The following is a 14,307-nucleotide window of genomic DNA, read 5'->3' as shown; positions in this document are numbered from 1 at the left end:
TAATCAAGGGTGTAAAGATAAGGAAGAATGAGTATAAATTGCGGGCTTTTGCGGATGATTTGGTTTTAATTTTGGAACAACCGAATCAAGCGATTGACTGTTTATTAGAACTTATAACACAGTATGGGAATGTTTCTGGTTTTAAAGTTAACAATTACAAGACCAAGATATTATCTAAGAATATGTCAGTTAAGGATAGGGAAAGTTTGATTAAAGCCACAGGTTTTCAGATGGTAAAAAAGGTTAAATATCTGGGAGTATATTTAACTGCTTCATGTGGAAAATTGTATAAAAATAATTATGAACCATTATGGGTAAAAGTACAAAAGGACTTAAAAGACTGGAAAAAATTGCAATTGTCATTGTTGGGGAGAATTTCAGCTGTAAAAATGAATGTTCTACCAAAGTTTCTTTTTTTGTTTCAGATGATACCTATTCTAAAAAAAGAGGCAAATTTGGATGAATGGCAAAAGGGTATCAACAATTTTATATGGGCCGGGAAGAAACCAAGGGTTAAGTTTAAGATACTACAGGATGCTCGAGAAAGAGGGGGACTTAAGGCACCTAATTTGAAATTATATTATGATGCAGCCGCCTTAACTTGGTTAAGTGACTGGCTTAATTTAACAAATATGGATATTCTCTTTTTTGGAAGGTTGGGATTTAATATATGATTGGCATGCATACTTAATTTTTAATAAGAAAGTCGATCGGACTTTTAAATCACATATTTTGAGGAATGCCCTACTTCGTGTTTGGAAAAAGTATTATTATAGATTAAATTATAAAATACCTATCTGGGGGATTCCCAGACATGCAATTGAGGGAACTTCTAAGGGGATAAATTTTGATAAAATTTCGTATAAAGAATTGTTAATCTGGTTTGGTTTGAATTGGCATTTGAAATCCCTAGATGTATTAAGGCAGGAAAATATTCTACAGTCATGGTTTCAATACTTACAAATAGTGGATAGATGGACTGTAGATAAGAAAGAGGGAATAACATTAGAAGATAAACAATTGGTTATTCAGATTAAAAACCAGAGTCCGGCTCATATAAAAAGAATTTACAATGTGTTATTAGAGTTAGACTCGGAAACAGAACTGGTTAAAGATTGTATGATTAAATGGGCTCAGAATATACAGGAACCGATCTCATTGGACTTATGGGAGACAATTTGGACTAGAAATGTTAAATTTACACAAGCTCAAAATTTGAGAGAAAATTTTTATAAAATGTTTTATAGATAGCATTTAGATCCTAAAAAATTATCTTGTATGTATCCTAATAAACAGCCCAAATGTTGGAGATGTGGTAATAATGATGTGACATATTTTCATATTTGGTGGAATTGTAAAAAAGTAAAGGCTTTTTGGATTATGATTTGGTGGAACATTCAAAAGATTTTTAGAAGGAAGATAAAGTTTACTCCTCAACTATTTCTACTGGGTATTTTCGTTGATTTAAATGAAAAAGAAACTATCTTGATGTTGAATTTAGTAACTGCAGCAAGGTTATTAGTAGGTTTATACTGGAAGAAAGATTCTTTGCCTACTTTAGAAGAATGGATATTTAAAGTATCTAGTTTTGCAGAAATGGCAAAAATTTCTGCTTATTTAAAGGATCATACACAAGAAAGACATATCATTGTATGGAGAAGATGGATAGATTATATTCAGAAAAAGTATGGAATTAAAAAGTTTCATTTATTTTATGAATGAATATTATAACAAATATTATAGAGAATTGTCTTATAGGTTATGGAGTTAAAGGTTAATTATGATATTTTCTTTTTTCTTTTCTTTTTTCTTTTTTTTTCTTTTTTTTCTTATTATAAATTTTGTTATTATTAACCCTGTATTCTGCTCTGGGAAGTGAAGGGAGGGGGGTTGGGGGTGGGAGGGAGGGTAAGAGGGTGGGTGTAGTATAGATAATGGTTGTTTATAGGAGTGCGGCCCGGGCACTCCCCTTATGCTGAGTTCATAGTTTTGATAGGGATGAGAGGAGAGAAGGTGTAGAGAGGAAGTAGGGTATTGAGAGGAGAGGGGGAGGGGAAAAGAGTAGGAGGGGAGGAGAGAACGAGGAGGGAAGTAGGGAATGTTTTAAGAAAGGGTGGACACAGCCTGGGGGGAATGGGCGGGCCGCACCAATGGTTATGAATTTATCTTATTTTAAAATTGTATTGTATTTTTTATAATGTTTAAATGGAAAAAATAAAAATTTTCAATAAAAAAAAGAAGTTGTGGAACTTTTTAGTACCTGCAACAATGGCGAGAGTTTCTTTATCAATTTGTGCATAGTTCCTCTCAGTTGATGATAAAAGTTCTTGAGTAATATACAATGGGGGCCTCACGACCATCTGGCATTTGATGTCTTAGCATTGTCCCAATGCCATATGGCAAAGCATCACAGGCTAGCATTACTGGCAGTTTTTCATTAAAATGAGCCAACACAGAGCATGAGGATAGCAGCGACTTGACCATCTTAAATGCCCTATCGTGGGTGCATGACCAAACCCAGGGTGCTTTTTTGTCCAGTAGACGGTGAAGTGGTTCTGCCAGAACAGCCTTGTGTGGCAAGAACAAATGGTAGAAGTTCAGCAAGCCTAGGAATGCTTGTAGTCCCCCCTTGGATTTGGGTCTGGGGGCTTGTTGAATTTCCCTTAGCTTGGCCTCTGATGGGTGGATTCCAGCAGCATCTATTTGGAACCCCAGGAACTCTGTGGATTCCACGCCAATTTGGCACTTGTTTTTTTTAAGTTTTAAGCCTGCCTCACAGAAACGTTGAAGTACTGCCCAGAGACGTTCTGCCAGGATTGCCGCTGATTCCCCTGCAATCAGGACATTGTCAAAGTACGGGCAGATGCCAGGTTTGTTTTTAAGTGTCTCTTCCATGATGCTTTGGAAAAATCCGGGGACTACGCTTAACCCAAACTGCAGGCGGCACACTCTGAATGTCCCTCTGTGTGTGACGATGGTTTGTGCCTTGGCGGTGGCGTCAACTGGCAGCTCCTGGTATGCTTATGCAAGGTCTAATTTGGCAAAAATTCGGCCTCCCTGAACTGAGGAGAGTATGTGGCTTACCACCAGAACTGGGTAAGCATGTTGCTGTAGTGCTTTATTGATTGTGCACTTGTAGTCCGCACAAATGCAAATGTCCCCATTTGGCTTCACTGGGGTCACTATAGAAATCTCCCACAGGCTACTATCCACAGGTTGGAGCACTCCCTGCTGCACCAGTTTGTCAAGTTCCGTGTCAATCTTTGGCTTTAGTGCGAAGGACACTCTGCGCGGTTTCACTCGGATTGGAATGACTGCTGGATCAAGATTGAGTGAAATGGGCGCCCCTCTGTATTGTCCCAACTCTGTGCTGAAAACATCAGCATATTGTTGGCATACTGCTGCCAGGTCAGCTGTTTGTGTGCTATGGATACCTGTCACACGGATGCCCAGGGTTTCGAACCAATCCAGTCCAATGAGGCTGGTGCAGTGTCCATCTATGAGCATAATACTGAGGGGACCCTCAAACTCCCTGAACTTAACTCTAACGATGGCTTCCCCCCTTACGGAAACACGGCAATTCTGGAAATCCATTAGCATGAGGCTTGATGGCTTGAGCAGAACTCGCCTTTTGCCTTGTCTGCAAATGTAATCAAAAGTCTTGTATGAGATGATTGATAGAGCTGACCCATGGAGCATGGACCCCTTGAAGTCTAATATGGAGTTTTTTAACTTCTCCTTGAGGGGGCGCTGGGCTCCTGTTCGTTGGATACTTCGTCTACCTAAACAGTATCCAACCTTGTTCTGCCCTGAGGCCTGTTTACCTTTCTGCTGTAGAGCCTCAATTCGCGTTTCTTGTTGGCTACAGGCTCTGGCGATTGCTTGCTTCCCACAGGTGTAGCAAACAGCTGTGTGAAATCTGCACTCTGCCCTTTTATGCTGTCCCCTGCAGCTAGTGCAGTTCTATGGAGTCGTTGTTTGCTCTGTTGAGCATTGCTATCTGAGTGGCTCTCTCTGCAACTGATTGATCTCATCAACTTCATAGTCTCTCCTGGTCCATCTGTGGTCTCGTGGTAGATTTCTGAGGGGCTAGTGTGTATTTTTGGTGGCTGGAGAGCCTTCATTGCTCCTCTGGCAGCCTCATCCCCCGTGACTTTCTTCAAAGCGTCTTGGAAAGTCAGTTTTTCCATGGTGAATAGGCGCTGTTGTAGCTCTCTATTCAGCAAATTATTCAGAAAACTTCAAATGAAGTTTCTGTCTCTGAGGCGGTCTTCCAAATCTGGAAACTCGCAGTGGCGTGAAGCTTGTCGAAGTGCGGCCACAAACTCAGCTGCCAATTCTCCAGATCTCTGCTCTTGTTGCTCAAAAGCATGGCGCCAAGCGATTATGGAGAGTTTCAGCTCAAAATGTTTTTTCAACCTTCTCTTGAGGTCTGCGTATGTCACTGACTCAATGCTTGCTGGTGCTACCAGGTTTTCTGTGATGTCGAATGTTGCTTGCCCACATACACAGAGTAGGGTCACCACCTTCAGGTTATTGTCTTTGGTCTCCTTCGCCCATAGGTAGTTGTCCACTCGGGAGACAAGAGTTCCATTGCTACAGATGAGTGATGTCAAACTCGTTGAGCCTTCCGAGTTTGGCCATTCTGGAAGTTCTGTGAGGTCCTGGTTACTGCCTTTACTGCTGCAGAAAGAGTTGTGTTGCCTTTGGTCCTGGGGATGGATCCATCAGGATATCTGTACCTCCAGTGTGTCTTACTGGCAGGCAGGGCGGGGAAAGTGGTCCCACCAGGGCTCTGTGCCTGATCTGATAACCAGTGACTTCAGTCTCTTAGTTTGCATTAGCTCTCTTCCTGCCACATCCCACCTTCATCACCACTATTGTGTAGTAGGTTTCGTAGTCAGTAACCAAACCGACGTAGTACAACGGTGTTTATTAAGTTATAACAGAACTGTCAAAAACTGACAAATGCCTGCAATTTATACTTTCTACCTCTAGGGCATCAGCCAATCGCAACATTAGCTTGCTCCCGCACAAACTTGAATTCTTGAAGTTTCCCTCCAAAATAGTTGGAGGTACGTTAGTTTCACAACACATTAACATTAGTTCTTAATACATAACAGGAGTCTTGTCTATGATGTTAAATTTCTCAATAGCTAGGTTATCAAGATTTCATTATAAGTAACAATGTACTGAATTCTACCTTTTTTAAAAAACTGACTTATTGTCATTCTTAAATATTTTGTGTTTGCTGTCTACAATTTGTAAGGATCTCTTCCTAGGAAGCTCTGTTTGAATCATATATATTCGAATTACAGGCCAAGACTATGTAGATCAAATATCTAATACTGCTAAAGCATAATCATTTTTCAGTAAAAGTCATATTTCATCTGTATACATCTAAAACAATTGTTTGTTCCTATCAAAATGAATCTTCATTTGTCAGACTTCTCTCACATTATATCTCACAAAGTCATTGCTCTCATTTATTTTTATTTTTGGGAATGTAAAAAGGTTAACAAGAGGTTAACTGTGATCCTTGGCCCCAGAAGTAAATAACCCTTTCCTCCCCAGGTATCTATTATATGTACTACATATTCATTTTTATAGTGTATATAGATAACTCTATCTTTTTTCTCTGTGTCTATCTTATGTGCAAACTTCCTCAAGTATTCAAAAGTTATAAGTCCATATGCTAAAGGGAACCACTTGTCAGGTTGTACCTAAATATCTTGTGGAAGAAGAAATGTTTCTCTAACAAGGAATTCATTCAGTTTCACATCAACTGAGAATTAAGGAGAAATTTCCTGACAGTGAGAACAATTAACCAACTTGCCTCCAGAAGTTGTGATGCTCCAGCACTGGAGGTTTTCAAGAAGAGATTGGGCAACCATTTGTCCAAAATGGTGTAGACCAGGGGTAGGCAACCCAAAACACTCAAAGAGCCACTTGGACCCGTTTCCCACCAAAAAGAAAACACTTTATATATCATAAAGGTAAAAAAGGATATATGCAGTGTTATCTTCCTTTTAGATAATAAAAGGGTCTCTCTCTCTGTCTCACTCTCTCCCTCCCTCCCTCCCTCCCTCCCTCTCTTTCTGCCCTTGGTCTGCCAGTTCTCTTCCCCTACTCTCTCTCTCCCTCCCTCCCTTTCTCTCTCTCTCTCTCTATTTCTCCTCCTCTCTCTCCCTCTCTCCGGTCTTCTGCTCACCTGGCAAGCTGGCTTCAAGCTGTTCTCCAACAAGCTCAGGGGCAGGCAACCTCAGCTCTTTTATGACTCATGGAACAACTCCCAGAATTCCTGAGTCAGCATAGCTAGGCTAGCTAGCTCTCTCCTGTCCTTCCTGCTTCTTGCTTCCTGCAGAGACGCAGCCAAGGCAGGAGCCCCGCCCAAAAAGCTTTTCAGCTTGTTGGAGAATACCTTGAGTCCACTCTCTTTTTTACACACACACACACACACACACACACACATACAAACACACAAAAACATACACACAAACACAGAGAGAGACAGAAAGAGAAACAGGAAAGCGCAAGTGCTTCTCTCTGTCTCTGTCTCTCTCTGCAAATGGCAGAGGAGGCTGAGCCACAGGGGAAGAGCTGCAGGTTGCCAACCTGTGGTATAGACTAAAGACTCCTGTTCAAGCAGGGGGCTTGACTAAAAGACATCCAAGGTCCTTTCCAATGCTGTTACACTGTTATTCTACTGTAAGTTCAATGTATATCTTCTACTATAAATTATAAGAGAGGGCAGTATCTCCACAGCATTACATGGCTTAAGGTTAAGTTCTTACCAAATGCAGAAAAGAACTTCATATACTCCTATAATGAGGATTTGGCTATAAAGATAGGCATAGGCAGGGATTCAAATATGTGAACAACCGAATCTCTGCATGGATGCTGCTTCCGGAACTCCATTTTGGGCTTGGGCAACAAAAAATTAGCTACCGGTTTTGCCAAAGTGGTGTGAACCAGCTGAATCCCACACTAGGCATAGGCAGTGCTTTTTTTGTCATACAACGCACAGAACAGCATTCCAGCACCCTTTTTTGAATGGAAGAACCGGCTCCTTCTAAGCTTCCAGTGCAAGTAAAGCTCTGGCTGGGTGAAAGGAAGCTGCCTGGGGAAATCGGGGGCATCGAAGATCAACCCGGAAACACTTCCATTGCTCTGAAAGGAGACCCTCTTCTCTGCCTTGGTTCATGGGGCTCCCCCTGCCACCACTACCTGTCCTCATCCTGTGTTGGCCACCAGGGACCAAGACTGACTCCTGGAGTGAATCTCTTCGAGGGACTAGATGTGCTCCTGAAGCAGCAGCGCTGCTGCCACCTTGGTCACTCTGGCTAAGGAGGAAGTTTTTGTGTCATCAGAGGCGGAGGAGGATGAGGTGGCAGAAGACATACCGGTTCCGAACAAGTGCCCTCTCAAAAGCCATGGCAATGGTGCCCATCAGCTGATGCTGCTCATGTGATCTGCACCTTGGAAGCTCCCTAAAGCTGTTTCCCCCCCCCCCCCGCTCCATAAAGGGCTTTTGACTGGAGCTGGAGCTGGAGTTGTGCGTAAGTTCCAGCACCTTTTTTTTTTTTTTTCAAAAAAAGCACTGGGCCTAGAATTTATCTATTCTGAGACTACATCCCTCCTCTTTATCTTGGATGGAAAGCCATTTTGATTAGTATAATTAGTATAATCTCCTTCTAGAAAGAACATTAACTTTGTGGCTCCCCATCATAGGACACCATTTTTCATACAGATGATCCAGAGGATGATGTGACCTTCTACATATTGGGAGTGCTCTTTCTAGAAGGAGATGTACAACATGGTCATTAGATTAAGCATATGGAACTCAAGCATTGTGTGAGTGATCTTTTAACAAGAATGATATATGGGGCCATTCTGTCTGAAGATGGGATGGGGCTAGTTGTTGAATAAATTTTAGTGATATCATTTGATTCCTCTTCTGATTCTGATTAGAATGTATGTTATTGATTTGAAGCAGCAGTAGTAAAGAAATTTACCTGAACATCTGTGTCCACATGAAATACAAATGTATGAGGTAAAAAATTTTCTTTGGCTTTAGGTGGATTTGGTATGACTTTTACTGGGCTTGTCCATCCTGAAAAAAATAGTTAAACATTTTTCAGTAAATAGTATTCATAGCACTGAGATTAAAGCTTAATATAAGAGTGGACTTTATATTAGTGACAATCACACTATGTCATATATAACATTTATGAATTATTATTTTAAAGATATAAAAGTCAGAAGATAAGTAATTACAGTTGGCTGCTTCAGCAGTGGATTTATATTTTGTACCAAGTTACTGACAACAGAATTAAAGAAGAGGGGGGGAAAGGGAATAACTGAAAAGTTACTTATTCTGAAAAACTATTGCCCAGTTGTACAGAGTAAAAAGAGCTGCTGAATGCAAGAGAGATATTTTGAGAGTTGTGGGAGACTGATTGACAGCTTTTTACTGAATAAGCTATGAAAAATGTAAGAACCTCAGAGTGGTAAATAGGAAAAGTCAGGAGTTAAGAAGATAAGACATCCCTAACAAATCCTAAGTCAACATATAGCTAAATTGAGAAAGAACATGAATAAATGTAAGCTTTCTGTTGTTGTTACATGAACACAACAGTCAGCAGAGTTCTTCTGCAGAGGTGCCAGTAGCCATGTCCATGAGTGGGATAAGCGCTACTCTCTTCCCTCTCTATCAAGAGAATACTCAGAGGCATTTATCTGGGTGAACTATGGAAATGGAGTTCTTTCTTCGGGAAAAGAAAGGGAGGCCTAGCCAAAGAGTAAAACTGGCTTTACAGAGTCTCAGGGAGCCTCTTGTGATTGAGGAAAGAAATGATTTATATAAGAAAGAGAAAGCAAAGGCTCACAACGAACAAAGACTTGCAACAGAAATCAAGGATAAAAAAAAGTTTCTTCCAACATATTAATAATAAGAAAAAAGTCAAGGAAACTGTAGGTCCACTAAAGAGAGAAGATGGCAAGGAAATAACAGTCAACAGGGAGAAAGCAGAGCTGCTCAATTCATTCTTTGCATCAGTTATCACTCAAAAAGAAACCATAGCCCAGCATATTAAAAAAAATACTGCAAAAGACAGACTAGAAACAAAAATTAAAATAAGCAAGAAAATAGTAAGAGAACACATATCTGACCTTGATGAATATAAATCTCCAGGACCTGAAAGACTATATCCCAAGGTTCTGAAGAAGTTGGCAGATATTATCTCAGAACCATTGCACCATATCTTTCATAAATCCTGGAGTACCAGGGAAGTACCTGAGGATTGGAAAAGGGCTGATGTGGTTCCCATCATGAAGAATGAAAAAAAATGGACCCAGGAAACTACAGACCAGTCAGTTTAGCATCAATACCTGGGAGGATCCTGGAAAATATAATCAAAAACCAGATCTGCAAACAACTAGAAGCAAACAAAGTTATAACTAGTAGCCAGCACAGGTTTGTTAAAAACAGATCATGCCAAACCTATCTTATTTCATTCTTTGATAAAGAACTAAACTAGTAGACCAGCGAAATGCTGTAGATGTAGTATACTTAGACTTCAGTAAGGCATTTGAAAAAGTAGACCACAACCTACACATTGGTATGGTGGAATAGACAACATCACCACCAGATGGATCTGCAGTTGGCTGGCAAACCATACTCAATGAGTAGTCCTCAATGGTACTACATCCACATGGAGAGAAGAAAGCAGTGGTGTACGACAAGGTTCCGTCTTAGGCCCAGTACTCTTCAATATCTTCATAAATGACTTAGATGAGAGAATTGAAGGGGATCTCATCAAATTTGTGATGACACCAAACTGGCAGGAGTAGCCAACACCCCAGAAGACAAACTCAGGATCCAAAAAGATCTTGACAAACTTGAACAATGGGCTCTATCCAACAAAATGAATTTCAGTGTGGAAAAAAGCAAAGTCTTACATTTAGCCAGGAAAAATCAAAGGTACAAGTACAGACTGGTTGAGACCTGGCTTAAAAACAGTAACAGTGAGAGGGACCTTGGAGTCCTAGTGGACAATCACTTGACTATGAGCCAGCAGTGTGCAGCAGCAGCCAGAAAAGTTAATACAATCCTGGGTTGTATAAACAGAATCAAGATCATGTGAAGTATTAGTACCACTTTATAAAACCCTAGTAAGACCACACCTGGAATACTGCAACCAGTTTTGGTCACCATATCACCAAAAAGATGTTGGGAGTCTGGAAAAAATCCAAAGAGCAACTAAGATGATCAAAGGCCTGGAGACTAAGACATACGAAGAATGGCTGCAGGACTTGGGTTTAGCTAGTCTAAAGAAAAGAAGAAATAGGGGAGATATGATAGTAGTATTCAAGTATTTGAGTGCCTGCTACAAAGAAGAGGGGGTCATTTTATTCACCAAAGCACCAGAAGGCAGGACAAGAAACAATGGTTGGAAACTGATCAAAGATAGGCAACCTGGAATTAAGGAGAAAGTTCCTAACAGTGAGGACAATTAACCAGTGGAATAACTTGCCTCCAGAAATTGAGATTTTTAAGGAGAGGCTAGACAGGACTTCCAGTTTTACACAGTAGTGACCGGTCATGGGCTTGCGGATTCTCCGAACCCCTGCGGCTAATTTCGCCCTGCCGAAGTACCCTAAATGGGTCTAAGTCACCCTGGAGAGGTGACGAAGAAAGAAGGATGCTCGAGCGACTCTGGAATGGTGGTGGCCATTCCTTTCAACTTGGGGAAAGCCTTCTAACTTGACAGGAGGAAGGCTGGCTGTATTTCATCGAACAGCCCAATCTATTAGCAACCAAAGTCCAGAAGTACTAACCAACACAACTGTGAACAGTGTGCTTGAAACTGGGTGAGGAATTTGACCTTCTCTTTTCTATTCTAATGTAATTTTCTGGAAAAGATCCCCAAGAAGCAAACTACCTCCAAAAGGGAAGGAGGGGGATTTCCGCCACATCCTTATACTAACGGAAGTGGCAAATTAATCTTTTTATGGAGGATCAAAATATATGGAAGTGAGATAAATATAAAACCTGAAATTTAAAACTTAATTCTGGATAAATCTAAAATTGTTTGAATGGTTAAGACTCTCATTCTAAAGCTAATTGTTCATTTTGGAAATTGAAAAACAAATAGTTGCTGACACCTAATGGTGGATGAGGACTATGACAGCTATGACTTTAATATAAGACTTGGCAAAACCTCATCTGTGTTTGTGACTTTCAAAGATTTAACAACAAAGAACACCTGTGACAAAAAAGACAATAATCTGGGCTATAGACAAAGAGAGAAATATAAATTTCAGAAAAAAAATATTTTTGGAACTATTTGGATTACAAATATCTATTTAATTGGGACTCTAAAGCTATTTGCAGAGAAAAGAAAGGAAGAGAAAAACTTAAATTCTTGGCCATCATGGATCAGAGACATATAGAAAGAACATATCAAGAAAAAATAAATACTTCTCAGGAGGAGATATACAGTACACTGCAACTAATTCAAATAACAATGATTTTAAACCACAAAGAAATCCAAAATAACTTTGAAAATATAAATCAATATTTCCAAGTTAACTCTATGACAAAAAAATTCCAGAAACCAACAACAGAAAAGGAGCAGATAAAACAAATAATTGGACATAAAATTGAGAACAGAGACTTAAAGATGGAACTTAACAAAACAAGGAAACATGATTTAATCATAGTGGGAAAACATTCACAAGAATTGGAAAAAAACAACTTATCCCTTAAGACTACAAAATAAATCTGAGGACAAGAAAACAGATTGGATAAAATGGACTGTAGAGATGTCGGGAACATTGGAGAGGAAGGAAATGATAAGAGAAGCAAAGAGAAAGAAAAAGAAAAAATTTTCAACAAACATAGAAAGGCAGAAGCCCCATACAAAGACACTTCACCTGATTTACCTTCTATATCTACAGGAACGTTTACAAACATACAGAAAATTTTTTTGATTCAGCAAAAACATTGATTATGTAAGGATCCACCCCACTTTCCATCTTAAGAAGACAGAACTCTTGGAATAGTTCTTCCAAAAGGCATCCTTTATTAAGAGAAAATGGTTGTAGGAGTTCTAGATAGGACTTGGGGTCCAAGCTCTCCCATTCAAGGTTTTAAGGGGTTCCCCAGTATCCCCACCCAATCACCCCCTTCTTCCAGAGACAGGCATTATACTCCCACCCCTTTTTCCTTACTACCGGCTTGATGGAGACTTCAGAGAGAACTACATGAAAGGTAATAGCCCCACCATTGTTATGGTTAGTCCTTTTGGTGATATCCACATCCAGTTCCTTTGAAGTGTACAGAAGGAAGTAAGGGCCATAAAGACCCTCTGTTCACCCTCTTCCCTTCATCGTATGGCAGAATCCAGAGAAGGCAGAAATGGGTTTTTTTATAATTGATAACTAGAGATGAAATATAATTGGATTCTGACATCCTGCCCCCTCAAAAATAAGACAGATCTACCTGAAAGGAAACAAAACAGATATAAAAGTTAGTCAGGCTTGTTAGGATATTCTGTGTGAAACTTCTTCAATAGCTTCGGGGCTCTGACATGACGTTTATGGACCAACCCATTTTGTGAAGCAGGGAGGTGTTTCCAGGCAACTAGGTACTGAGTCGCTCCATGATATCTCCTAGAGTCAAGGATTTCCTTTATTTCGAAGTGTTGTTCACCCTCCACCATGATTGGAAATGGTGGGGGGGATATTTGGCCATAAAGGTGACTGATGCTCTCTTTTCAGCAAGCTGCAATGAAAAATTGGGTGTATTTGCCTGAGATTTTTGGGTAATTCTAATTCTACTGTTACTGGGTTTATGATTCTTTTAATTGGAAAAGGCCCTATATATTTTGGTTCAAGTTTTTTACAGGGCTGTAGGGACTTTACGTATTTTGTAGATAAGTACACCATTTCTCCTATAATGAATGGTGTAGGCTCAACCCTTTTTTTATAGGCTTGTGCTTTGTATGCATGCCTAGCTTCATCTAGAGCTTTTCTAACTATTGGCCAGGTGTTTTGTAATTGTTCCATCCATTCTTTCAGTGATGGGATCGTTGGTTCGTTTGGGGTTAATTCTGGCATGGGGTTGAAACTTTGACCGGTGGCTATTTGAAAAGGAGCGTAATGTGTGCTGGAGTGGACTGCATTATTGTAGGCAACTTCTGCAAAAGGGAGTAAGTCCGCCCACCCGGTCTGTTGGAAATTAAGAAAACATCTTAGATATTGCTCAAGTACTGAGTTCATTTTTTCAGCCCCACCATTCCCCTGCGGGCAGTGGCTAGATGTCAGTCCCTGAGTGGTTCCTAAAGGGGATAAAAATTCTTCCAAAATGCAGACATAAATTTCACTCCCCTATCAGAGATGATGCGTTGGGTGCCCCATGCAATCTGTAAATGTGCTGGACGAAAAGTTTTGCTAAGGCTTTTGCGGTGGGAATCTTTTGGCAAGGGATAAAGTGCACCTGTTTGGAAAACAAGTCTGTGACTGTCCAGACAACAGTATTCCCATTGCTTTCTGGCAATTCCACTATAAAATCCATGGCTATTTCCCTCCAGGGAGCTGAGGGATTTGCCACTGTTTGTAAAAGTCCTGGCGATTTCCCTTGCAACCTCTTTACAGTAGCACATTTTGGGCAGCTGTCTACGTAGCTTTCTATGTCCTTTTTTATAGATGGCCACCAAAATTGCCGTTTAATTAAGTGTAAAGTTTTTACAAATCCAAAATGCCCTGCTGATTTTGTGTCATGGCAAAGCTGCATGAAAGTGACACTTTGGGTTGTTGGTATATATAACTTTTTCCCTACCCAAGGCAACCAGTCTCTCATTGTGCACACATTTTTGTTTTTCTGGAACCATTCATCTGTTTCCAAACTTTTCCGGAATTCAATTCCAGTTTGGCTGCCCAGTTGTGGTTTTAATTTAGCTTGGGTTCTTGTAGTTACTGGTGCTGCCAGTTGTGACTCTGCCATCATTGGTTTAGAGCAGCGGTTCTCAACCTGTGGGTCGCGACCCCATTTGGGGTCGAACGACCATTTCACGGGGGTCACCAAACAACGCGATCCGCCATTTTTTGTCAGCTGGCGGCACCGCGCATGTGCGCCGCGCCGTGGAGGCGCCGCCGCGTATGCGCGGCGCATCCTTATGACCGGGGTCGCCAGAAAAAAAAGGTTGAGAACCACTGGTTTAGAGTCTGTGGCTCGTGCGCTGTTATATTGGGGCATGCATCTGCCAGGAAGTTCTTTCTCCCTGGTAAATGTTTGAGCTTAAA

The 14,307-nt window shown here is 40.6% G+C and overlaps 1 protein-coding gene across 3 annotated transcripts in view; it reads right to left on the bottom strand.

Moving 5' to 3' along the window:
- SPATA48 (spermatogenesis associated 48) overlaps positions 1-14,307 on the bottom strand; it is a 165,174-nt gene that overhangs the window by 94,251 nt on the left and 56,616 nt on the right. For all 3 annotated transcript variants that reach the window (XM_039336377.1, XM_039336378.1, XM_039336380.1), the window contains exon 2: positions 8,016-8,113. In XM_039336377.1, coding sequence (XP_039192311.1) covers positions 8,016-8,113 — 98 coding nt within the window. The remainder of the gene's footprint in view (positions 1-8,015; positions 8,114-14,307) is intronic.

The sequence above is a fragment of the Crotalus tigris genome, unplaced genomic scaffold, assembly GCF_016545835.1.
Source record: "Crotalus tigris isolate CLP2741 ecotype Arizona unplaced genomic scaffold, ASM1654583v1 scf7180000017666.379230911805:20528666, whole genome shotgun sequence".
Lineage (NCBI taxonomy): Eukaryota > Metazoa > Chordata > Lepidosauria > Squamata > Viperidae > Crotalus > Crotalus tigris.
This window is presented reverse-complemented; position numbering and strand designations above follow the sequence as displayed.